Source organism: Rhincodon typus, chromosome 18 (assembly GCF_021869965.1).
Source record: "Rhincodon typus isolate 14 chromosome 18, sRhiTyp1.1, whole genome shotgun sequence".
In the NCBI taxonomy this organism is placed as follows: domain Eukaryota; kingdom Metazoa; phylum Chordata; class Chondrichthyes; order Orectolobiformes; family Rhincodontidae; genus Rhincodon; species Rhincodon typus.
In genome coordinates, this window is record NC_063349.1 from 19,580,554 (window position 1) to 19,607,358 (window position 26,805).

A 26,805-nucleotide genomic window follows, 5' to 3' on the forward strand; every position below is an offset into this window, starting at 1 on the left:
TGAAACACTTGTTGGCTCAAAGTACAATTTGACTGCAGGCAAAGATTTGGGTGAAGGATAAGTAAATTATTTTTATATGTATTTGCTCTTTGCCAGATAATACTAGATATTAAATGTGCCAGCGCAATTATTAACTTTCTTTTTACAGTTGACATCATTAAATTAAACTGTCCAATTAACTTTAATGTACCTAGAAAAAAGTGGAATTTTAGAGTCGCATCCATGCTAATCAAAAAGATTGTTAGACCCATTGATTATGCCATGTATTGGCTTCCAGATGGAGAGCAGCAGGTGGCCAGTCATGGGTCTCGGTCAACAATACTCTGTAACCAGCTGCTAAAATGTATGCAAACCTAATCAAGTTGTAGTAAATTTTGTTTTTTTAACTTGTTTTAAACCCACTGTTTTTATTTTGGGAAAGGTGCTCAACCTACATTACATATTAATTCTGATGGCATGTTCAAAAGTATGTTTTCACATCTGTCGCCATGGTGCGGCACGGTGGCTCAATGGTCATCATTGCTGCCTCACAGTGGCCAGGGACCCCGGTTCGATTCCACCCTCGGATGACTGTCTGTGTGGGGTTTGTGCATTCTCCCTGTGTCTATGTAGGTTTCCACCGGGTGCTCTGGTTTCCTCTCACAGTCCAACGATACGCAGGTTAGGTGGATTGGCCACGTTAAATTGCCTGTAGTGTCCAGGGATTTGCAGGCTAGGTGGATTATCCATGGGAAATGCAGAATTACATGGATGGGGTAGGGGGTGTGGGTCTGGTGGGATGCTCTTCAGAGGGTTGGTGTGGTCTCGATGGGTCAAATGGCCTGCTTCCACATTGTAGAGATTCTGATTCTACAAACTTGCCAGTGGCTTGTGGCGTTATGCTGCCATCACTTTTTTCAGTTTCTGTACACTCTATAATTTACCAGTTGCTTATTCTTGTATTATAATTCCAACCACAAAATGTAGACTAATACAAGAAATATATGTTATGAGGTGATACCTTGCCTGTAGATTTTCAACATATCTTAAATCAACAGAGTAAATTTTAAATAGTTCATCGCTAAGCCTAGGTATGTTGCTGAATTGAAGTGCAATCTCTCGGGTATTATTGTGTGCGAGATATACTTGGAGAACTGAATTTGTTTCTAAATTGTCACTGTGTAGTACAGAATTTAGGTATTTCTGCCAAAGAGTTGAGACTGCACATCTTTCTGTCTTGCATTCATCAGGACAAAATCACAAAGGGAACAACCATTAAATTGAAGGAGAAGAAGGTGTTAATTGTTTGGCAAGTGGGCTTTGATAAAGGCATTGTCATGGAAAATATGCCAGGCAGTTAAATGCCAAGCAAGTTGATTCCAGTTGGTTAAGGCATTGCCATAGGGAATTCACAAGGGAATGGCTGTCCCTGAAGATGGAAATGTGCAATTAGTGGTCATGTTCTTTCTCTTTGCAAAGGACAGGACCATGCATATGAATATATGTAGTTCCAGCACGTGTATATGACTGTTGAACTGAATTTGGCTAGAGGAGAGGGGATGGTACAGTAATAATGTCACTAGACTAGTAATCCAAAAGCCCAGGTTAATGCTCAGGGGACATAGGTTCAAATTGCACGATGGCAACAATTAATATTCACTTAATACATAAAAAGGGAGGCAATGATGCAGTGGTATGGTCACTGGACTACCAATTCATAGATTCATTGGAATCCCACTGAAATAAAATTGAACCAGATTAACAGCCCCAATCAGGGAACTCATATGCTATGAGGTCCATGTGGTTGACTTTATTACAATCACTACATCCCTCCCCGTCTGAATCCGACTATATAGGCGTGTTCTTTCTTTTGTAGCTCCTCCTGGGCTGTTTCAACACTAGGTCAGTTTCCAATAATTCTGCCTCTGGGATGGTGCGTAATGCACAGTAGCTTACCTCTTGCGCCTGGAGCATCTCGGAATAAATTCATTCTCTTCAGGCAGCAAAAGTTGTTGATGCAGTGACATTTGCTGTCTCCATCTCAGATTCCAAGGTATCTTCAATGCCTGACAATGAGGGAGAACCCTCAGGTTCCGGATCAGTTGAAAAGGCTATTGAGGAGCCGGGCATGTTTTGCTCCCACACCATTAGTGAATTTGCAGCTTTCATATGTGGATGTTGTTTTGTTTATTTTATTTATATTCATTTTAGTAAGGCTTTTGACAAGGTTCTTTGTGGTAGGCTCATCGAGAAGGTTAAGATGCATTGAATCCACTGTGCCTTGGCCATTTGCCCACCTTATAAATCTCTTACCTTGCATTTCCTTGTTCTTCCTAACAAAGTGTAGCACTTTACACTTTCCTGTATTAAATGTCAACTGTCACATGTTCAATCATTCTACTAGCCACTGTGTGAATTCTTAAAGTCTACATTATCCTCCTCACAGCTTGCAGTATATACAATTCTGTGAAATTTTAAAATAGTGCTGTCTGCATCTAAGTCTTTGTCATACATAAAGGAAGAAAAGCAGTTGCCTTAAAACCAATTCCTGAATGACGCTCTTTATTGTATACCTTCCTCCAGCCCAAAAATGAGAAACCACTATTCTTTTTCTTGCCACTTAGCCAACGTCATATCTGACCTACCAATGTGTTTTTTATTCCATGTGCTTCAATTTTGAGGTCAAGCCTATTGTGTGGTTAGCATCCCTTTGTCTTCACTATGCGCTATTTATCGAAAGACTCAATTTATTTGCAGGTCTATAAAATATAGGATGAAAACAGTCATGATGTCTCATTTATTTGGATCCATGGTAACTACCTCGTAAAGTGCCAATGGAATGGTTACTGTAGCATGCAGCAGCAAAGCGTCGTGCAGCACAGTTATAGTATCCTTGTCTCTTATCCAGGAGGGCTGGATTCAAGCCCTATCTGTCCCAGAGGTGTGTCATAACATATCTGTAGAGGTTGATTACAAATAATTTTGGATGCAGCCACAATCTTTGATACTTTTACAGATTTCACAATTCTCACTGATCTCTTCCATTATTCTTGTTTATACATCAATTACACAGGCATCATTTGGCGGAATCTTTAATCTTTGACATTTATGATGCCACTTATGTTTGGCTAAAAAGAAAGTCAGGTTTTGTTAAGAAGATGCAATACCAACATGACAACATCTCTTTGCCTTTCAAGATAAAGATGGCTGGGTTTCTCGTCAGGATGTTTGGTTGGGTTCAGCTGGATAATTTGGTTGTTACTAGGATCAGTTTGTTCCTGGGAGGCTTTGCTGCAGGAAGGACAGGATTATGCAGATGGTTGAATATTTGATGGTTAAGGATTTCTTCTCCCAGGCTTTCTTTCTGCCTATGATATGTACTGCTTTCAAAGTAAGCTAGACATTTTTCTGGTTGATCCAGTTTCAACAATGTTGGCGCTTCTCGCAGGACTCAAATGTGGATATCAAAGCTTCTAAGGGCAACTTCAGAGTGTCCTTTAGTGCTCCCTTTGACATGGTCCACGAGAAACTTCTGGCAGAAAATTTGCTTTGATAAGTGATTGTCAGGCATTCAGTCTACATGATCAGCCCAACTTCATTTTGTGTGGATGCTGAGCATATGGGGAGGCAGTAGCATGGTGTTAATATCACTGGACTAATAATCATGCTGTTGTTCTGGAATCATGGTTGGAATCACACCAAGACAGAAGGTGAAATTCAAATAAATTATTGAATTCAATTAAAAAGCTAGTCAACTGGCTACCATGTAACCAGTATAAATTGTCATCAAAACCATCTGATTCATTAATGCCTTTAGGGAAGGAAACTGCCATCCTTACCTGGTCTGGCCTACATGTGACTCCAGACCTACAGCAATGTGATTGACTCTTAACTGCCCTCTGGGCAATTACGGATTGATATTAAATGCTGTCTAGCCAAGGGTGCCCATAGCCCATGAATTTTAAAAAAGTGCCAACTCAGAGGAGCACCTCAGTGTCTGATATTTTATTGTGCCATCTAATCTTCAGAAGCTTCTGAATGCATCTCGAATGAAAGTTATTTAGATTCTTGGCATGATGCTTTTGGACAGAGTGGCATATGTCCGAAATAGACAGGACTGTTGCTCCATAGACTTTAATATTGGTAGGCAGGCTTGTTGTTCATTCCAGACTGATGTTCAAAGTCTACCAAATGCTATATTACTTGAGCAATTCTTACATGTTCTCATTGTCAAGATTGATAGCTTTACTGCTGAGATAATAGCACTTAGTTACTATGACAGATTCTGATCATAGATTGAAAGCTAGAGTACGAGGGACGGCTTTTTTGGAGCAGGCTGGTACGTTTGCTTTCTTCGTGCTGATTGTAAGGATGAGGTTGCCACATGCGTTGAAGAATTAGTCTAAGCAATATGGCAGGACTGGCTGTGAAGCAGCAGTGTAGTGCACAATCATTGGAAAACAGGAAATCATCAAGTATGTCCTTTCAGACTTTGGTCTTTGCCTGGAGTCATTTTGGATGAAGCAACTTCCATCTGTTAAATATCTGAAATCAGTGCCAAATTACCATCTTGGAAGGCATGGGGAGAATGGTTTGGAATGGTCTGAAGACTTACCATTGTTTAGGACATGCATGAGCATGCCCACGTGTAACTGTCAAATCATTAATGCATCCAAATTTCTCTGTTACTCCATTACAATCATGGCTGATTGTGTCAAAGGCTTTAATCAACAAATGTATTGTTCTGAACTCTGGAAGCTGATGCTATACCAGTTGAGATCCACAGGCCGATGGTCATTGCCTGGTCAAGAAACTCACTGAAATAAACACTTCATATGTTAGAAAGAAGCCATCCTGCAGAAATACAGGCATGTCTCCATTTTCCACTGGTACAAATGGAAAGGAGGTCATCAATCAGATGGAAAGTGGGCCTACCTAAGAAGGACATTGGTGACGGAAGATAAAAACCGGTGTTGCAGAGGCAGCATATGGAAGCCACTGCTCTCCATGGTGATCACATCTGCAGGAAGTGGTGACTGCTGAAGGAACTTTGACTGAGAGTTGATGAGCTGGAGCGTGAGATGTGACACTGCCCTACATTAAGGATGAGAAGAGGTACCTGGGCACCAAGTTTCAAGAGGAAATCACACCCTTTAGATTAATTTACATTAGTTTCATCAAATTTGGTATGTGTGACTATGAGTGAGGCAGTTATGAGGATCCAGAATTTAACTTTGGAGGAGCCTCAGCCTGTGCCTAGGTCCGGTAGGTATCAGGTTCTTAGTCCGACTGTGGATGAGAGTATGTACTGCAGGGAGGATGAGCGGTGTCTCTAACATTGATGTGGAAGAAATGGGTTCCGATTCATGGGACACAGACACCAGTACTAGGGAAAGAAAGCTATTCAACTGGGGCAGGTTTCATCTCAACTGTGCCAGGGTCAGTTGTCCTGGCGAATCATGGATAGGGCTTTTAACTAATTTGGGTGGGAGGAGGGTTCAACTGAAGGGAAGTTTTAAAAAAAAACTGTAGGCCTAACATCTGGACATTGAGAAAATTCTACCATCCATTATTCAGGAAGAAACAGCAAGTCAGTTCGGAAAGCTTAACACAATCAGTGAATATGGTTTTATGAAAGCGAAATCATGTTTGACTAATTTGCGAGAGTTCTTTGAAGACACAACAAGCAGAGTTAATGAAGGAGAACTGTTTGATCTGATGCATTTGTGCACTTGTGTTTACAGAAGGCATTCAATAAGGTGCCACATAAAAGGTTATTGCACAAGATAGGACCTCATGTTAATACATGCTTAAGAGTTAAGGATTGGTTAACACACAGAAGGCAGAGATTCAGGATTAATGGGTCTTTTTCAGGTTGAAACAACATAACTAGTGGAGTGCCATAGTATCAGTCCAAAGGCCTCAATTATTTACTATCTATATTAATAACTTGGTGGAGGGGCAGAGTGCAATGATTGCCTGATTGGCAATTCTACCCCTCCCCCAACAGTATCCAAAATAGTATGCTTGTTTGGAGGGGGATAGCCACAAGGGATTCTTGCCCTGTTTGCCTGCCCCTTCAGTCGGTCACCCATCTATCTGCCTGAACCTTGGATGTAACTGCATCTCTAAAACTCCTGCCTATGATACTTTGTGCCTCCTGCATACTTCCAAGTACGCCTATCTGCCGCTCCAACCGATCCATGCAGTCTGACAGGAGCTGCCATTGGACATGCTTCGTGCATGGGTAGTCGTCAAGGTTGTTCAGACTGTCTCTGAATTCGCACATTCCACAAAAGAAGCATATTACCCTGTGGCTGCCAATTTTATCTACTGGCAACTATTTAATTTAAAATACATTTTTATTATAAAATTAATTTGCAGCTAACTAGATAGTCTCTCTCTAGTGTTAGATTCTCACTAAGAAATACTAAATACACTATTCTGTAAAGGACAGTCTAAGTACTACACTAAAGCCCAGAGCTATACTACACTGCCACTGGCCTAAATCCCCACTACTCTAAAATCTTTTGGGTACAAATATTATTGGAAATTGAAGGTAAGAAAGAAAAAGAATCATCTAACCACTGATTATTAATCAGGAGCCTTTCTGTCTAAAAAATCACTTTTGAACTTATGATGTCATGAACTGCAGAACCCACGATAATCCCCAGGTAAAGGATCAAGTTAAGGCTGCTACTTCAAACTAGACCCAAAATACCCTGCCCTTGAAATTTTACCCACTTTGTTTGCTATCTGTTCCCTCCAGCCTCTCTGGAACCGGGTCCTGGCTGTTGATCAAGGTGAGGATGCTGCTCAGAACTTGCAGTCATGGTGACTGTGCTGACTTCTCCCAGAATTCTCCTTGGTCACTTCTGATTGGCACCTTCTGTATTGTGTAATCCGAATCATTGTTAACTTAATTACCTTCCACAGAATTGTCAATTTTACAGAATTTTCTGTCGATGTTGCACAAGATTGATGTAGGTTTATGTATTTACTTCGTGAAGTTGTGCCTCCCTGACTTTGTGGAAATCAGAAAAAGAAAAAAAAACATTGATAGGAGTGCCATAGCACCTTTTCTCAATTTCAGTAAGAGTCTTTCACCTTGTTACAGAAAAAGCTCTCTCAAAACTGAACATGACATTTTTGGTTGATGTTTTCTAATTTTGTACAGATTGCGCTAATGTAGGGAAAGTGGGAGAGGCATGAAAAAGTGTTTGATTCCATTTCAAGAGAAGTGAATTAATATCAGCAGTGATGTGGCCAATGACTTAAAGTGCTTTACAATCATATCACTTGGTTTTCATACATTCCCTACTCCATGAATTAATGCATATTGCTCGAAATTATTGCGTTTTTTTTCTCTCTAGACCAGCAAATCCCAAAGTCTGGTGCGGTCTCAATCTTGAGGCTGCCAGAGTTGAAGAAATTACTGCATCTGAAGAAATTATTTTATGTAATTTGAACAATATCTTAGGATTCATCATTCTGACTTTAATAGCGATGTATTGAGGAAAGGAAATGGAGAACAGGATTTGTAGTGCAGCTGGCATTTTAAAGAATTCTTGTTCCGTTTTTGCCAGAAGATGTACTGTGTTGTACATTCAGCTGCAAAGCTTCTAATGTCACTTCTGGAGAGGTTTGTGTCAGATGTTTGATATTTGTGCTGACAACTTTTTCATGTCCTTAATCTTATTATTAAGTATCATTGTTTATAAAGTTGGTAAGATCACTTGTATATTGTAGAGAACAACTTCCTCTTGACCGTAATCACACCAGTAATGAATAGCAATATAACACTGAAAAGAAAGCTCACTTCCACGCAGAAAACCTGAAGGATTTCCGAATGGCTTATAAACTGTTAACTTTAAATGTTCAGTTCATGACAACCTTTGACCCAGAAGCAATACAACAAAGAAATTTGGGATATCTTTGAAATATCTATGGAATCTGGAATTGTTATTAAGAATTTTTGAAAAGGACTCTGTAGAGATTGCATCAATTATAAAAGGATCAATTATAATTTTCTTGGATATTATGAAATGCTGGTATGTGTGACCTTTTGTTCCTTGGCCTGAAAGCAGTACCAGCAGGAAGGAAGTTAACATATGTAAGTTGAATGGCTACCAGGCACACAGGAGATCTTCAGATAAAAAAGAAGCTGCAGCAAGGGATGAACAAAGAAAGCACACTCAAAGGAGCTGATGACAGATTTAAAGCAGAGATTGCAAATTGTACAATTTTATGGTTATGCTTTACTTTTGACAGAGTGGACCAGACTGTTCAATAAGATTTATTAAAAGAGGCAGTTAAAGGAGTCTCTGGTTGATCTGTGCCATCAAGACTGTCATGGCCCTTGCTAAGGAAATTCTGCAGGAATGTTCCGATGAATGTCCGTACAGAGTGTTTTAAATTGTTAACTTTCCTTGTTCTGTCTGTGATAACCTTTGACCTAGATGTAGTACACTGAGTGCAGCTTCCCTTTTGAGGTTGTCTGAGGATCAAATCTATTCAGTGAGGAAAAATTAGAGCTCATACATCCTGGAGGTTGAGTGGAAATACTGAGATTGAATGCGATGCAATATTTCTGTAGGAAATGACATGAAAGCTTATAATCTTGTCAGATCGTCTTTGTTGTATTTGCTATTCCTTGTATGATATAAATCATAATCCATACCAACTATAATTTGCCTGTTAATTCATGTCTCGTTTACTTTTTCAGTAAAAACTACCAAAAGTGGAATTTTGTTGGTAATTTCATTTGTGAATTAACTCAGTAAATTTAGTTATTTTGGTTTACAGTTCCCTCAAGGGGATCATACAGTCCCAAGCAGGATATTGACATGTCAAGCAAGCAGTAATCTCACAGTATGCACTGTACAGATTAATATCCTGCTTTGGTCAAAGGTTGACATCTCAGCTCTTTAATTACACATTGTTTGTCATCCGTACATTCTCTCTAGACGTGTTTTGCCCCATCTTCCTTCAGTACCCAGGTAATCAGTAAGTTGAGATCACAATAACAATCTTCATGGCTCACTGATTGAAATAAAAAGGAAGTAACTGTTATAGCGGCGTAATAAGCTTTTGTTGGTGTCGAGGTATTCTGCCTGTGATATTCTTAAAAATGTAGGAAATGCGCAAGTAGTCATACAGCCCCTTTGGTCTATGCAACTGTTCAACAAGATCATTGTTGTACTTCTATTTCATCTTTTGCCTCTAGCCTCCTTAATACTTATAATCTTGATTCCTTTCATTGCATGCGTGTCAGTTATCTTGGCCTTTGAATATATTAAGTAACAAAATATCCAAGGAGTAAGACTTCTGTAACATTATGCCTTTTTAAAATTTTTTCTCTACTTGTGGACTGAAATTGGAAAAAGACTGTTGAGAAACATCCAAGAATTGTTGAAGAATGGCTGTACTTTTAAAAAGCAAATAACCTGACACTCGTTGTAAATGGTGTTAATACTGCTGTGTGTTCAAAGAGTGGGAGGAAACATTTCATATGAGCTGAAGCCAAGAGGAGTGGAGATTCAGCCACCACCAAGTAGTTGATTGTTCGCTGGACTAGTGATGAGTTATAGATGACAAAGGCCTTCTGCCTGCCAGGAAGTATATGATTAGCTTCCAGGGAGCCGAGCAGCTTGGGTATGTAAATGTTTGGGTCAGAAATCATTGGACCTCTGAAAGAGCAGGAGCTGTTTCTGTTGTGCAGTTTATTTTAAAAAAAACACCTCAACCCTGAAGAAAGCCAATTTATTGATGTAAGTTGATGTAAGCTGTGGCTGTTGCTCAGTAAGCCAGACAATATAAGTGTGAACTAGTCACCCTGTACCTTCTGTATAAGCCATGTACCTACCCCGTAAGCCAAAATGACCTCCTCAGTGAATCCTCTGAGCAGAGACATTGAACTGACTTCCCAGTCTTTTTCCCTCCGATCTTGAGATTGTCACTGGATTGTGTGCAGAACCTGGAGGATCATTGGTTGAGCTGAGCTGAACCTGGTGAATCTTTATGCTATGGTGTGAAGTTGCTGGTGTTGGACTGGGGTGGACAAGGTCGCATGACATCAGGTTATAGTCCAACAGGTTTATTTGAAATCACAAGCTTTCAGAGTGCTACACCTTCATCAGGTGAAGTAATCTTTAATAAAAACAGAAGTTACTAGAAAAGCTCAGCAGGTTTGGCTGCGAAGAAAATGCAGAGTTAACATTTTGGGTCTGGTGACCCTTTGCAGAACCGAAGTGATCTTTATTCTGGCTTTGGCCTAACACTAATTCAGTGACGACCAGCCAACCAGACCTATAGCCTCTGGTTGCACCCGCACCCTAGGCCAGGAGATCTACAATACAGTCAGGGTGACTGTGAGTAAGGTATCACCAGTCGACCAGATCTCCTTCGTAATGAGAGTCCTCCTGGATTGCTGTGGGTTTCAAGCGGCAGATATCTTCTGCCTGCAGGATTTCCCCAGTTTCGACATGACCTTCAGGAATGTGAAGCACTGTGAGTGTCTCCTGAAGGTTTTTCAAGGAGAAGGGAGATGAGGGTCTCTTCTTCCTGTCTGCGGCACCATTGTTCGTTTTCTCTGCACAGAGGAGCCGAGTTGTTACAATCCATTTGTATAACCCCCAGATGTCCTGACGTTCCTGGGAAGGTACATACATCTGGAAGGCGGCAGCACCAATGTAGTGTATCCCGGAATCTGGACCAGTAAGCGGAAGGTCAAGGTGACCCTGAAGGTGGACACAAGTGGGAACACCCTCCACCCACACTCTGGCTTCACGATTGGAGGGAGCTGGGGCTACCTGCCGTACATGGGGCAGCCTAGAGTATGCCGAGCCTGCGGGAGGTCAGGGCACATGGCAGGGGACTGCAAAGTGTCCCTCTGCAGGAACTGCAAACAGGAGAGGCACCTAGCAAAGGACTGTGAGGAATGCAAGACCTGCAGCCTGTGGGGGGAAGCAGGCCACTTGTACAAGGCTTGCCCAAGACAGGGGTGGAGGCAGGCGCCACTTAAGCTCAGATAGCTAGAAGTGGCAACGTCAGCCTTGGACCTCCAAAGGTCAGTAAGGTGCCACTCCCAGCAAGGAAACCGATACAGGGTTGGGGGGTGGCAGAGAGGGCACCCAGAAGGAGAGACAGACCAGAGAGGAGGAAAAGGCAGCCAGTGTGGAGGCACAACAACCAACCCAACCTCCACCTGAACAGACAAAGTCAATACAGGAGGAAGAAACAAAGGAGGCGGGAGAGTGGATACCAGTGAGAAACAACCAGAAAAGAAAAACCCATCAGGCCCCCAAAGCCCCACAGCAAAAGAGAAAGAGGCAGCTGCATGAAGGCTACACCAGCAGCTCCTCTGATGACAAAGATGTGTGGAGGGATGGCCATCAACAAAAAAAGAGACCAAGTACCATGGGGGAGAAGGAAAGGAGCACCCCCAATGGCGGGCTTCCCAAGGGTCTCCAAACATCAGGAACCAAGCAGTACCCACCACATCAAAGCTCCAGGCAACTGGGAGCATCGACGCTCTGATAGTCCCTCTGATAGACTCAGAAATGGACTCTGCTAGCTTCATTCCCACCCCAATGACACCAAATCAGGGAAATCCTCCCATGGAGGAACAGGACAGCTACCTCAGTACGGAGAGTGTCCAACAGTTCGCCCACACCACGGGGATGCAGGGAGTCCCCCAGTGATAAGACCTTGGGTGAATGGACAATGGGTAATTCTATAAACTATTAAAATGATTGATAACATTACCAGTGTTAACGTGCATAGTGTCAAATTGACTACGTGATATGTTTCCACGTTGACTTACCTGGCTAATGTCAAAGCAGACCTCCTGTTTCTGTAGGAGTGTGCGATACCACACCTCAGTAGCTACAGGAAATGGCTGAGCTTGCAGACCCACGGGCCTTTGATTTGGTCAGGGGGAAATGATAGCCACTCCTCTGGCCTGGGTATTCTGCGAGGCGGCAACTTCACTATCTCCAGAGTGAAGGAGTTGGTGGGTGGGCGCCTCCTTGTAGCAGACATTATGTACAAAAATGCTCCACTGAGACTAATTAATGTGTATACCCCGGTGGTAAAGAGTGAGCAGCTGGCCATCCTGCTGTAGCTCCCACTGCTGCTGGTGACGCCCAGGCTGCTCCTTCTGCTTTGGAGGGGGCAGGCCGTGCTCAAAATCTTGGGAGGAACGCATCACCAAGATGAGGCAGAAACTGGCCTTTTGGGAGCACTGATCCCTCTCCATTGTGAGTAGAAAACTAGTCAACAGGTGTGAGGTACTCTCTGTTGTTGTACATGCTGCAAGTCTGGCCCAATCCCCAGAACTGCGCTGTTGCAGTCACCTGAGCCAGCTTCCACTTCATCTGGAGATCTAAGATGGACTGTGTCTGCAAGGACTCCATGTACAAAACCCTGGATAAGGGGGTGAAGAATGTACCCAACTTCGTCCTCATCGTGATGGCCAGCTTTGTGTGCAGCTACATCAAGCTGTGTGTAGACCCTCGGTATGCAAACACCAGGTGTCACTACGTACTGAGGTTCTGCTTGTCCCTGGTGTTGTGAAGGATGGGACTAGCCTTGGTGCCACAGATCGCACCCATGTCGTTGGACCATTCCATATCACCTGTCTTTCATTGACAAATTTGAAAAGTAAAGCACCTTTGAACACAGGTCCATCAGGAAGTGATCAGTACGTAGCGTCCTCAAGATCCTGAGGGAAAAGGAGAGGGTAGATCTTGTCACGTGGTTCCCTGAGCAGACTGTCAAAATCATTTGGCAGAATGCCTCATCACCAGAACTTTCTAACAAGCACCAAGATATCGCTTGGCTTCTGGTGAAAAGGGCACTGCTTGTGGGATCCTTCATGTATGTTGGGTCAGTTTGTGCCACTACACGCTGCCTTCAAAGTGGCTGCAGGGGCATTGAGATTGTCTCACAGCTCTTTCTGGAATGTGCCTTTGCAAAGGAAGACTGAGGAAGATGCAGTGGTTTGTGTCAAGGTTCATCCCGAACAGCTCCGTGACGTCGGACTCTGTGCTGTATGGTCTTTTCCCCGGGGCACACACCGAGACAAACATCAACTGTGCCTGGAGAACTATCAACTCGGTGAAAGATCCTCTTTGGTCTTCCCAAAACTTGTTGCCCTCCCAGAATAAGAAGTTGACCCTGAATGTTGCAGACTGGCACATTCCAAGGTCCAGGACTATGTGCTGAGGGGCGCAGTAAAGCTTGGGGCAGCTGCCAAGGTGCAGTGGGGAAAGACCAATATTTGTGGTCTTCTTGCTAAAGGTAAATGGTGGGAGGGTGGAGTCTGTTCAGTTATCGGACCTTCCTCGTGCCTCAAATGATTGTAAATATTAGTATTGTTAGTGTAAGAGAGGTCTTTGATTCAAAAAGCCAAAGTCCAATTTTTTTTATTTACTTGATATGCAACTGTACAGAACTGAACTGCTTTTCTGACAATGTACATATACAGAGATTTTTTATGAATAAAGTGTATTTTTGTAAAAGAAAAACTTTTTCCCTCTGCCGATCACACCCATTTTTCTTCCCCCCGCCCCTGCCATGTCTTAAATCTGTCCATGTGTGTGTTTAGGCGTTCTTTATAAGAGGGTTATATTTTTAAATCGTGGAGTTATACGTTGATGGTTTATGTTTGTTTATCCATAGCTGGAACCTATTTATTTGTAATAAATAATAATATCTTCTTAAGTGCAGAAACCTGGTCTAGGCATTCTGTCAATCTGGGCCTGAAAGACAGCTAAATTGAGGAACGTTGTGTATTTTTTATAACATCTTTAACTTTTGTGACATGTCTGGGGGGTGGTGCTTGATTTCCAGCATGCTACCTGAATGAGGTATAGCACTTCCAGAAACTCTCAACATTTGATGGAAGACATTTTTCTACATCTCACTCCTGAATCTTGGTTTTCTTGTTGTGAGAATATAGAAATTATTTCCTAGCTCTCCAGCCACAAGCCACAGCCTGTCAATATATCTAATGAGCATGTTCTACTCACTCTGTCCTCAAAATCATCTTTCCTGCCTGAGGAATCAATCCACTGAATCTTTATCACATCCCCTAAGACAATTGGAAAACACCTTAGACAAATCTGCACACAGTACTTTATAATGCACCAAAACTTTCTTGCTGTTATAGTACAACTCCCTTACAAAAAAAGCTGGCGTGTTACTTGCTGACCCAATTGCTTGCTGTATCAAAACTTTCTGATTCATGTTCATGAATGCTCAAATGCGTTTGAATACCAATTTTCACCTTTTTCTCACCTTTCACCTCACTGCTTTAAAAGGTTTCTCACCTTTCTGCTTTTCTGTTGTTCCTTCCAAAAGAGACATTGACAAGTATAAGTTTATGATGAATGGAGATGGGAGGAAGCAAGACAGCCATACTTAAACTGTCAGCATCTTGTAAATTAGAACAGATTGTGGAATAAGAGATAGGTGAGATTTGAAAAGAAGTTAAGATTAGACCTCAGTGTAACTTCAGACTTGATGCGTTCAAACCCTCATTTGTGGCTGTGCCAATTCTGGAAACACCAAATCTCCAGGGGTGAGCATGTGTGACTGTCACAGATGAGGTGAAGAAGCCTACAACTGTCAACCACATTGTTCTGAAAGAGAAAGGAATGTGTCAGTGAGGGTGCTGCAATCTATATGGTTACTGATGCAGTCATAACTGAATAACCGAAAGTGTGCAAGTTGAGAGATATTCGTGTGAGGCTTGCAAAGGTGCTAAGTGCAAGGTTGAGGTGAAGCCTTGTCTTTAGTTCAGGTGGCAAATTCAAAATATGCTGGAAATACTCAAGTCACTCACTATGGAAACAGAATCATCAAAATGAAATGTTAACTCTATTTCTCTCCACAGATACTGCCTGATTTGCTGAGTATTTATAGCATTTCTGTTTTTATTTCGGATTTCCATCATCTTCAGTTGTGTTCTTTTAAGATATATGTCATTGAGATTATTGGGAGAAGCATAAAGTTGTTGTGGTGACCTGAGGCTAAGAACTCAGAGTACAATAGGACCTTGATCAAGATGGGCCAATGGGTGGAGGAGTGGCAGATGGAGTTTAATTTAGAGAAGTGTGAGGTGTTGCATTTTGGTAAAGTTAATCTGGGCCTGATTTATACATGTAATGGGAGGTGTTGCTGAACAAGGAGACTTTGAGGTGCAGGTTCATAGTTCCTTGGAGGTAGAATTGCAGGTAGAGAGGGTAGTGAAGAAGGCATTTAGTATGCTTGCCTTTATTGGTCAGTGCATTGAGTATAGGAGTTGGGAGGTCGTGTTGCAGCTGTACAGAACATTGGTTAGGCCACTTTTGGAATACTGCATGCAATCCTGGTCTCCCTGCTATAGGAAAGATGTTAAACTTGAAAGGGTGCAGAAAAGATTTACAAGGATGTTGCTGAGGTTGGAGGGTTTGAGCAAAAGGAGATACTTAATAGGCTGTGACTGTTTTTCCTGGAGTGTCAGAGGCTGAGGGGTGACCTTTATAGAGGTTTATAAAATCATGAGGGGCATGGATAAGGTCATATCTTTATAGATAATAAGAATCATAGCGTTGTACAGCGTGGAAACAGACCCTTTGGTCCAACTTGTCCATGCCGACCAGTTATGCTAAATTACTCCATTCCCATTTGCTAGCATTTTTTCTCAGGGTGAGGGAGTCCAAAACTAGGTTTAAGGTGAAAGGGGAAAGATATAAAAGCAACCTGAGAGGCAGCTTTTTCACACACAGGGTGGTGCGTGTATCGAATGAGCTGCCTGAGGAAATAGTGGAGGCTGGTACAATTACAACATTTAAAGGTGGACGGGTATATGAATAGGAAGGGTTTAGAGGGATATAGGCCAAATGCTGGCAAATGGGACTGGAGTAATTTAGCATAACTGGTCGGCATGGACAAGTTGGACCAAAGGGTCTGTTTCCACGCTGTACAACTCTATGATTCTTATTGTCTATAAAGATATGACATTTGAATTCACTGACCATGACCACTCCTGTAAGGTCTTCTTGGAACAACGCATCCAGAATCCTCAGTGCTATTCTGCTGCTATTGAACATTGATCTACTAGGTCCCACTGCCTTCACTGTGCCTGTCAGAATACTCCTGCTCCCTTGTGCATAGAACACTACTGTCCACGTATCCAACTCCTCTGTCAGGAACTCTACTATTCTGTTATGAACATGTGAATTGGCCATTTCGTCCCTTTGAGCCTGCTCTGCCATTTAATAATGTCATAGCGAATATGATCGTGGCCTCAACTCCACTTTCCTACCTACCTCTGATATCCTTTGTCTCCCTTGTTAGTCAACAATTTCTCCACCTCAGCCTTAAAAATATAGTGTTCAAGATATACTTTGGCGATCTTGGAACAGACTGTCTCCAATGTTGTTGCATTATTCAATGATTTATTTCTGTTTGACCAGTCTTCTCCAGTGGCTGACAGCACCAGTTCCAGTCAGAATACATGCCCCTTTAAGAGGTGTATGCTGACTTTAAATAATGTTGCTAAGTTTAAGTGGTGCTAGCCTGTCTCAGTGTTATGCTGTACTCAGGTGTGCAGCCACTCAGCAGTGTGGTTCATCCTGGTAGCACACCACAGTTATAGTCACGGTCTGACAGCATGAAATTGTGTGCTGCCTATATCATAGGAAACAAATGTAAGTTAATTGTGTATCATGATCCCATGTGTAATGTTGGACCTATCAAATGTCTTGTCATCGTACTTTTCAAACACATGAATGGTCATTGCCTTTTTTCATCATTCCTTCAGGATTCTTTACGACAAAAAGATGACCGGATTGAGGAATTAGAAGAGGCTTTAAGGGAGAGTGTACAGATAACAGCAGAACGTGAAATGGTATTAGCACAAGAAGAAGCTGCCAGAAACAATTCTGAGAAACAGGTCAGTAGTATGTGCAACCACCAGCCAATATAAAATTTTCATTTATATCAACACTTCTCTACCATCCGTATAAACCTTTCATCCTAAATGTGTTATGTGTTAACTTCATTTGCCTAGCTACTAGCTCCATCCCTCTCTCTCAACAGTGCAACATTAAGTTAGCCTTTTCACAACCTTGATTTTACATTTGATCCTGAGATGAATTACTAATCATGATTAATATCACTTATTTCCACCTGTGTAACGTCGCTCAAATTTGCATAACTCAGCTCATTTCCTATTGCTGTCAGCATCCATGCATTTGTGACCTCTAGGCTTAAGTATCCCAATACTCTCTTGGCTGAATGCCCTAATTCTACCTTCTGTAAACGTGAATTCATCCAAAATTCTGCTGCCTATGTCTTAATGCACAAATCCTGTTTATCATCTGAGCTCAACGACCTACTGGTCATTGGTCAAGTAACATCTTGACTTTAAACTTCTTATTGTCATTTTCTAATCACTTGGTGGCCTCGTCTGTCCCTACTTCTGTAACCTTCTCCAGCTCCAAAACTATCCAAAGTATCTCCACCCTCGCTTCTGTCCTCTTGTGCATTTCCAATTATAATTGCTCTACTATCACCATTACTATGTAACTATTTCATTTAATGGTCTCTAGTTATGGCCTTCCTTGCAAGAAAAAACATTCTCTTTGTAACCATTCTATCAAAACCTTGCATAATTTTCATGATCTCCATAATGTCACCCCTCAACTATTTTTTTGCCACGAGGAAAGAGACTAACCCTGTCCAACCTTTCCTGATACGTTTATATTGCATTTCAGATATCAACCTTGTAAATGTTTTAAAGCCTCTTCTCTCGGGGCTATAAATCTTTTTTGTAATTTGTGACCAGAATGAGGAATTGTATTTTAACATGATCCAACTGAGATCAATACAATTTTAAAGTGACATTTCAAACCTGTCCCTCTGGAAATAAACATTGGAGATTAGTTCGCTTTCTTTATAGCCTTGATAATGTGCAGCGTAACATTTAGTAACGGTATGTTTCTAATCTAAGAACTCTTTGTTTCTCTATCTCGCCCAAACTTGCACATTTCAATAAATGAGAGATCTCCGTATTCTTCATGCTAAAATGAGGTATCTGACATTTATTTGTGTTGGAAATCATTAGCCAATTATTTGCATATCTACAAGTTTATAAATGCCTGAGTGTAATTTGTAGCAATTCTCCTCTGTATTCACTATACCACTCAAATGGGTGTGATCCATAAACCTACAAATTTTCTTTTGAATTTTGAAAAAAGAAAAAGGAAGAAATGCTTGTATCTATATAGAGTTGCTTTTTCTATTCATTCGTGGGTGGTGAGCGTCGCTGGTTGGCCAGCATTTATTGTCCATCCCTTTCTGTTGAGAAGGTGGTGCTGAGTTGCTTTCTTGATCCACTGCAATCCATGTGCTGTTGGTTGACCCACAGCGCCCTTAAGGAGGGATGTCACAATCACCAAACATCTTGCAATCTTATAAATGATGAAGTATTTTTGAAATGCAGTCACCCTCTTATACAGAAAACATGACAGCTAATTTGCACCAGGTGAGGAATCCCCACAAATATCCCCGTTCTTAATGATGGGAAGCCTAGCAGATCGATGCAAAAGATCAGTCTGAAGCATTTGGAATCATCTTCTGCTAGAAGTGCCAAGTGGATGATCCATCTCAAACTCCACCTGAGGACCCCGACATGGCAGATGTCAGTTTCCAGCCAGTACAATTCACTCCATACACATGTCATGGAAAATCATTTTTCACAAACTTGATGGAGTTTTTTGAAGAGATGACCAAGAAGGTATATGAAGGCAGACCAGTAGACATTGTCTGTGGATGTTAGCAAGGTCTTCAACAAGGTTCTGCATGATAGGCTGATTAGTAAGGTTAGATCACATAGGATCCAGGGAGAGCTAGCTAATTGGATACAAAATTGACTTGAGGCCTGTTCCGCAGGGATCGATACTGAATCCACTTTTGTTTGACATTTATGTAAATGATTTGGATAAGAATATGGGAGGCATAATTAGTAAGTTTGTGGATGACACCAAAATTGGTGCTATAATGGACAATGATCAATTGGGTCAATGGGCTGAGAAATGACAGATGGAGTTTAATTTGGATAAATTCAAGGTATTGCATTTTCGGTAAAACAAACAAGGACAGGACTTGTACAATTAATGGTAGGGCCATTAATGGTAATATTGTAGAACAGAGAGACTTGGGGGTTCAGGTACATAATTCTTTGAAATTGGCATCAGAAATAGGGTGGTTAAGAAAGCGTTTAGCACCCTTATCTTCATTACTCAGATCTTTGAGTATAGGAGTTGGTATGTCATGTTGAGGTTGTACAGGACATTGGTGAGGGCTCTTCTGGAGTATTTTGTGCAGTTCTGGATTTACTAGGATGTAACTGAGACTGGAAGGTTTGAATTATAAGGAGAGGTTGGATCGGCTGGGAATTTTTTCACTGGAACATAGGAGGTTGAAGGGTGACCTTATAGGGGTTTATAAAATCATGAAGGGCATAGATAAGGTGAATAGCAAAGGTCTTTTCCCTAAGATGGGGGAGTTCAAAACTAGGGGCCTTATTTTTAAGGTAAGAGGAGTAAGAACTAAAAAGGATATGAGGGACAACCTTTTTATGCAGGGAGTGGTTAATGTGCGGAATGAACTGCCAGAGGAAGTGTTCGATACAGGTACAGTTGCAAAACTTAAAAGACGTTTCGTTAAGTACATGAATGGAAAAGGTTGGAGGGATATGGGCCAAATGCAGGCGGATGGGACTAGTTTAATTTGGGAACATGGTCGGCATGGACTAGTGAGACCGAAAGGCCTGTTTCCACGCTGTATGACTCTATGACTCAATGACTCTATTCTGAGGAGATTCTTATGGTGCAGTGTTAGTGTCCCTAAGGTAGAAGGCCTGGGTTCAAGTCCCACCTGCTGCAGTGTTATGTAAGAATATCATTGAAAGGGTTGATTTAAAAGATCTCCAAGGGGACTTGACTGGTTAGATGCTCAGAGGATATTTCCTTTCATGGGGTATCTTGAATTAGGCCTACCATTTAAAATGGAGAAGAGGTAGATTTCATTTTCTTATCTTTCATATTTTATGAATTAAAAGTCAAAACATCTGTCATATGTAAGATTCAAACTGGAGTCTGCAAATCCACAAAGTGAGTATAATTTATTCATGGTACTTTGGTTTACGTTATTTGACTACACTTTTATTTCTGCATCTGAATCACAGGCAAATTGAAATCTATTTGTTTGAGGACACAAATTTTGCAAGTTTCTGCATACTCTTTATTAATGAGGTGTTTATAATGATAAGCAGAATAGCAGAATCACTTTCCATGGTGTAATAATTTGTTTTGTTGTTAAAGCCACATGAAACATGGTTAGTGTTTATGCCAGTGAACCTTTTCATCTCAGCCTAACCAGCCATGGCAGAATTGTAGCAGAAAGATGGTATCACACTGTTGTCTCTACATGAGATACAACACATATAGTTAGCTCAGTTGTTTTGTTTAGTTAATTATATAATCAACTGCACAATAATTATATAATGAATACTGTATTTGTGTTGTGCATTAGTTGATAGGTATGGCTGTTGTGTTAAGACTTTGTGGTTAATTCTCATTCTCTATATTTTACTCTGAAAGTAGCACTAATATTAAACATCAATACAATTCTGGTCATTGATCATGTTTAGCGTTGTATATTGGATGTTATCTTTGTCTTTAAAAAGAGTGTGCTTATTATGGGTGTGTAGAGGGCTGAGTGACCATGGTTGTGTGGAGGGTTGTGCAGTCAGTTTCATAGTGTTATGAGTTTCAAGTTCCATATGCTTTGTGCTTCTGAAGAGAGATACATCTCTAATTTTGTGCTCTTTATAGAAATCTGGTAGGCTTTGCATTTGTGTACAGCAGTGTGCAGTGACAGTGTCAGTGATTGTGAAGTCAATGCACAAGTGGTATGGTGCATCTGCATCTGAGCATGCACACATACGGAACAGAAACGTACCAGGTCCAAGGCATGGACTGTCCTGAGTTACCTGAGCTCAATCAAGCTGTGATTGATCTCACCAATGCAGGGTTATGAATGGGAAATAAAGTGGGATTGCAGCAACTTAGCTTGCAATTAATTACTATTACAACAATGTAATTAAACCAAATGTCTAAAGGTCTACTGTCCTTACCTCTAAGCCAGGAGGTACAGAGTGCAGATCCCACTTGCTACAGAAGTGCGTCATAACATTGCTGAAAATGTTGATTAGAAAAGATTTTAAAAAGTCTAAGAGCGCACACAAACTATGGTTATTGAAATGATGTGTTATAGGATCTTCAATACCTGTGAAATTGTAACTAACCAACAACTAAACACTTTTAAAGGGTCTGGGGAGAATACTAGTAAGTAAAGAGAGAAGGGGAGAAGGAAATACTATTGAGAATTTTTAGTAAGTTGTGTGGAGCAGAATGTTATAGGGGTTTGAGCAACATAGGCTATGGCAAGATTTATGGCAGAATCGGGCTAGAAACCCAGCAAAGCTCATCTTGATGGCAGGTGCATCTTTTATGCTTTTCACAAGCAAGGTGTAGTGTTTCTCGTCAGCAGTGAGTTGTCAATTAAGATAGACTATTGCTTGTTAAATACCTTATTGATGGCCCAACTCACCTCATTAATATTCAGATTTCCAATTCACCAAACTCGCAAAACAAGCTAGACGTTGAGAAAAATCAAAATGGAAACCAGAGTGTGTACGTGGCAAATTCAACTCGTTACATGTTCTTATCGAACTCTATGTTGAACATTGGCATCAACATGTCAGGGCAGGCTCCATGGGCACCAGCCACATGTACCCACATCCATGAGCATTGACATCAGATCAGATATATACCAGATTCTCAGAACACTCATAGTACAACCCTCGTTCAATGTATTTCTGGTGAGGCATGCGTGGTAAGTTGACATTGGCATCAGATGTGCCAGACACCATAGTGGAGTGGTAAGTAGTTTATCGAGGAAGTTTGGTAAGATACTGCGAGAAATCTCCCTGGACTTTGTGGTGTTAATCCTCCAAAAAACTCTAGAGAGCTCAGAATTAGCCAAAACAATGTAAGATTCAGCCCAGTGTTATTAAGCAGGATCACATGATTGACCATGATTCCTCAAGTAACACAAGAACCATGTTAATAATAGTTCTGAGATCAGTTCCTTTATTTGCAAAATGTTGAGGAGTGAGGAATGTAGTGAAAAATTAATTTAAGAGAAAGGTTTTGGGTAAAATAAAGTCAAATTATTCTTAAATATCTCTGAGATTTTTAGTCTGTTTAAATTTTATTGAAGTAGTTAATGTCAAGAAATTAATATCTTAAAATCATTGTCTATTGTTGAATGGATTGTGTCTTCTACATTACCAAAAGGGTCTGCATACCTCAGTATGACAAATGAACTGCTTAGGTATGTCTGAAAAATGTGAGCTACAGATGATTAGTAAAGGAGACATATATGTAAATAGTTGTGAAATAATAGAATTTGCCTCTGGTAATGTGTAATATTCTAGTAAATACTTTGCATGCTTCTCTTTCTTTTATTCCATTATGCTACACAATGACTGTGCGAAGCATGTTAATGAAAGTTTGCATGAGTGCAACAACTTTGGCCTTAAATGGTTCAAGGTATGGGATTTCTTTTTCTAGTTCATTTGCATTATTTCCTGCTGTTTATTATTCCTATTCAGAAAAATCATTATTTGTCTGGTTTCCATTCTTTACACATCTGTACTACTTCGGGGAGAGTGCTGCATTTCATCTCTTACTCAATTATGATTAGAAACCAACTTAATGTGACAATTATGACCAACATTATTGAACATCTGTTTCAATTGTGAGTGCAATTGCACAGTAGGTAGGTGGGAGAGATTGTTAAATTGGATGGTGCTGGAGACACTAGCCCAAGATCCCTAGACTCTGAGGAGGTGCAGTGTTCAATATGCTCTGAAACAGCAACGATGAAGGCAGTAACCACACCATTTGCACAAGCCTTCTAAGTAGGACAAAAGACTATAGGATGATCATCTTACTTCACTTCACCATGACAAGATAACGAATTGTGTGAACATTTGCCATCTACTAGGGAATTTTGACTGTTGTGGAATAAAAGACTTTGGTTACAACTTTCGTCGGATAAAACTGGGTTAAGGCATGCCGAACCTTTAAGAGTGTAAGTTAATTGAACCCTAAAGACATTGATCAATCCTTACCTTAGTCTGACTAGATCCTTTGGCAACAAGAGGTCCAAATATGGTTATTGGGCTTTGGTTGGGCCTTCTCTTCATCAGAGAAGCATGACATTCCAGCCAATGCTTCATAATGATTGCTTTAAGGGCATTGTATGCCCATTCTGACCATGTGAATGTCTGTATTTCTGTAATTGTGGTTTGGATCTGTGGCATGGGTAAACAGGCCTTTAACTGTGCTGTGCTAGCAGACTTGGTCCCAGAAATGAAGGGATTTTACTTACTTTTTAAATTTTGTACACAGTAACAGAGCCTCAAGACAAGACTCCAGCCCTGTCTACCTCCACCCCCAACATCCTTCTCATGATTTCCAGTGTCCTTCACCCCCAACCTGTAATGTAGACTATTCAGAGTTGCTATGGTTGGATGGGGGTGGGGGATATCACAGATAAACATTCTGTTCTTCAAGCTTGAGGTTTGTCTGGGAAAGAAAGCTCTGTACTGTGTGTCTATGCAATCTACTCTAAATGCTGCAGTTTTATAAAAACTGTCATCAAATTAAGGCTTGAATAAAATGCTTTGGAGTCTTTACAATTTGGTTTAATAACTGGCTTCAGTTATTTTGTTGTGAACAAACATACAGAGTCATATTCTAATAACATTGCAGAGACATGCATGCTTCCTTCTTGCACAGCAAAAACAGTATAATGTCAGCAATGATTTTGTTGGTACACTTGGAGTTTAAAGGTTCTAGGTTCAAGTTCCATGACAAGACATTTAAAATAAAGGTTAAGGTTGAAAATTCTGCATAATTCTGAGGGCGTGCTGCCATGTCAGAAATGGTTTATTTCAGATGAAGTTTGTTATGACTCTAAAGGAGCCCACCAAATTATGTAATGATCTTTTCAGAGACCAGTTTTATTTTGTTTAAAGTAGACCAGACTTAAGATCCTTTGTACTCTCTAAGAAAATAAAGCCACATGAGTCTGGTTATTTTGAACAAACAGGTTCAACTTTTCTTGAGAAGGCCAGAAAATGAAAACCCTAAAAAATATACAACATATGCTTGAACATTCAGAATTACCTTGAGGTAAGTATGGGTTTACAGACAAACTATGGTTCACCACCCACAGAACACATCAAATAGCAGATGTGGTGAAGACGGAACCAGCGGATTAAGCAACGATGATGGTGATGACAGTCTGGGCCTCCAAGCCTGTTTAAAACTTTGTCTCTTTTTCAAAGGATTCCAGTTTTTCACTTTGAATGTCTGGCCTTGAAATCCACTCAGAAACAGCTCTGTCTCAGACTGACTCAGTGACTGGCCAGGCCCTGGTTGTTCAATCTCTTCCCCTGACACTGCATTCCACTGGATTCTTCATAATGCATTCCAGCCCTCTATTGATGGGCACAATTCAGGCTAGTTATAAAATAACTAACTTGATGAATCTCTCCCTGCTGCTGGATTTCCCTAAGTTGCAATATTTCTCAGCTGAACCAGGCAAATATGACTTACGCGCTCCTGTCAGACCCACTCACGGCTGCATTGACTAATGTTTTCCAGGGCTTCTTCTGAGCCCCAACTCGCTCCAACATGCCTGTGATCTGCTGTTGCCTCATCAGGACCTTTCCTGAGGCCTGATTGCCTGAAGACTGTTACAACAGCAATAGCAACATGATGTCACCTTCTCTGTGTCGCTTTCTCACTTTCAAACTGACTAACCCTTGAATTGGTGGAGACAGGCAGTTGCCTGCAGAGTGGTATTTACTCATTTACTAAGACATGGATGTCTCTGCAGCCCTACACAAGTGGTCTCAGCCTTCTGCTGCAAGGGCAAGGATTCTCTTCTTATAGGCAGTGAGGAACCAAATGTTGCCTCTACCCACTTCCCCACTGCCATCCATATGGCTTCATTCTGCCCAGTTATGAGCTGTCATCTCCTGTACTGACAGAATGTGTGAGATACCAGTGGATGGCACAGCTGTTAGTCATGCTGCATGTTCAGGAAAGATGGGGCACCGGCTGAAAGGACTGATAAGGTAGTGCAGAGGGTTTGCAGAATTAGTGGTGTGGAGATTGGGAGGGAACAAGGGCAAGTGAGGTGAGGTGTTGCATGCATTATCAAGAGTGGCATTAGGAGGTGAGTGCATTGACAGAAATAAAGTCATATAAAGTAGTAGAGTATGGCACACACCGTGGCAAAGCGAAGACAGTCAATGAGTTTCTTATAGTGTTGCTGGCTGTTCTTCTGCACTGTGGGGATGTTATGGCCTGGATCGTCATCTGGTGGTGCAGCTCATCTGCTGGTTTTCCAGCAGGAGGAGTCCGCTTGTTTGCACATGTTCTTTTATTAGACCCTAGTTAAAATAAGGACTGACCATTAAGATAGGGTACTTATGTGATGAAGCACATTGGAAAGGCATATTATCAGAAACAAAATCCTGAGGCCTGCAATGCATCTTGGTCCAAGCATGTCCCAATGTAGCTAACACCAAAGCGCAGAGGAGTTGTATTAAAAATTTCTCCAGTCCTAACAAGCCCTAAATTAGAGCCCACATGGCGGAGATGCTGTTATAGATGCTTTTAAAATGTCTTTTGTCCTAATGTTCTCCAGGCTGACTTCTTCACCTTCTTTGCCCTTCTGGTCACATTCTCATCTTCTAATCGTGTGGGCTCTTTAGAGGCTTGCATCATCTGGTCAGTGAGGGTAGCCACATGTCAGTCTAACCTGAAGAGACCTACAAAGTAAGGAAGATGTAGTTCATTGAATAACCGCAACTGTTTACAGTTTGTAAGAATAATCGTTGCATTACTGCAAAGACCTAGCCTCAGGTCTGTCTCGCACAAGACCCTACTTTTGTTCCTCATCAAGTTCTTATGACCTTAAGGCAGTGGTGGGGCTTATTACACTCAATCAAGTCTGAATCCTTTCCAACTCTTCTATATCCATGTGCACCACTCTCTACCATTTTTTTGACAGAGATTGTTGCTGTTCATGTTTTTTTATAAAATTACTTTTAACACTCAATTTTACACATTTTATAATTTGGGTCTTCCACTATTCTCACTTTGAACCTAGAAGAATGATAGTTTGATGGGTCGAAGTTAATTTGTCTTGTGTTGTTTTGCTGATGGTCTGAAGTCTTAGGTTCCCCTCTGTCATTATGTTGCCATCTAATTCATCCTATTCAGTAATCTAATGACAGCTCAAGCATAATGGGATGAAGTTCCTGTGGTTCTTTTAGCAGTATGAATCATGTACGATCTCTATTCGTTTACATCTCTGTGGATTATCATGCCCTTTCTGTTTAATTCCCTGACCCTCACCTCTTTCCTCATTTGTAGCTCTGGCAAATTCCTTCATGGTGTGTTTATTGTAATGTGTGGCCTATTGGCTGTTATCTCTCATGTCCCACTTGATAATTAAATGTGAAACCAATTTCTTAGATAGGTTACGGAGCTAAATTTTCTCTTTTTTGCCCAGCAGTAATTGAGATGGATCTAGACTACAATGAAGAGGGGTGGGCCTTTATTTAAATGGTGGTGTGCAGAAATTGTAACTTTTCTTGACAAGTGACTTCGCCGTTTGAAACTA

General features: G+C 41.1%; 1 protein-coding gene across 2 annotated transcripts in view; it reads left to right on the forward strand.

Annotated features, from left to right (window-relative positions):
* The window catches only part of LOC109931831 (ELKS/Rab6-interacting/CAST family member 1-like), a 682,193-nt gene that overhangs the window by 271,439 nt on the left and 383,949 nt on the right, over window positions 1-26,805 (forward strand). For both annotated transcript variants that reach the window (XM_048608012.1, XM_048608014.1), the window contains exon 14: window positions 16,790-16,921. In XM_048608012.1, coding sequence (XP_048463969.1) covers window positions 16,790-16,921 — 132 coding nt within the window. The remainder of the gene's footprint in view (window positions 1-16,789; window positions 16,922-26,805) is intronic.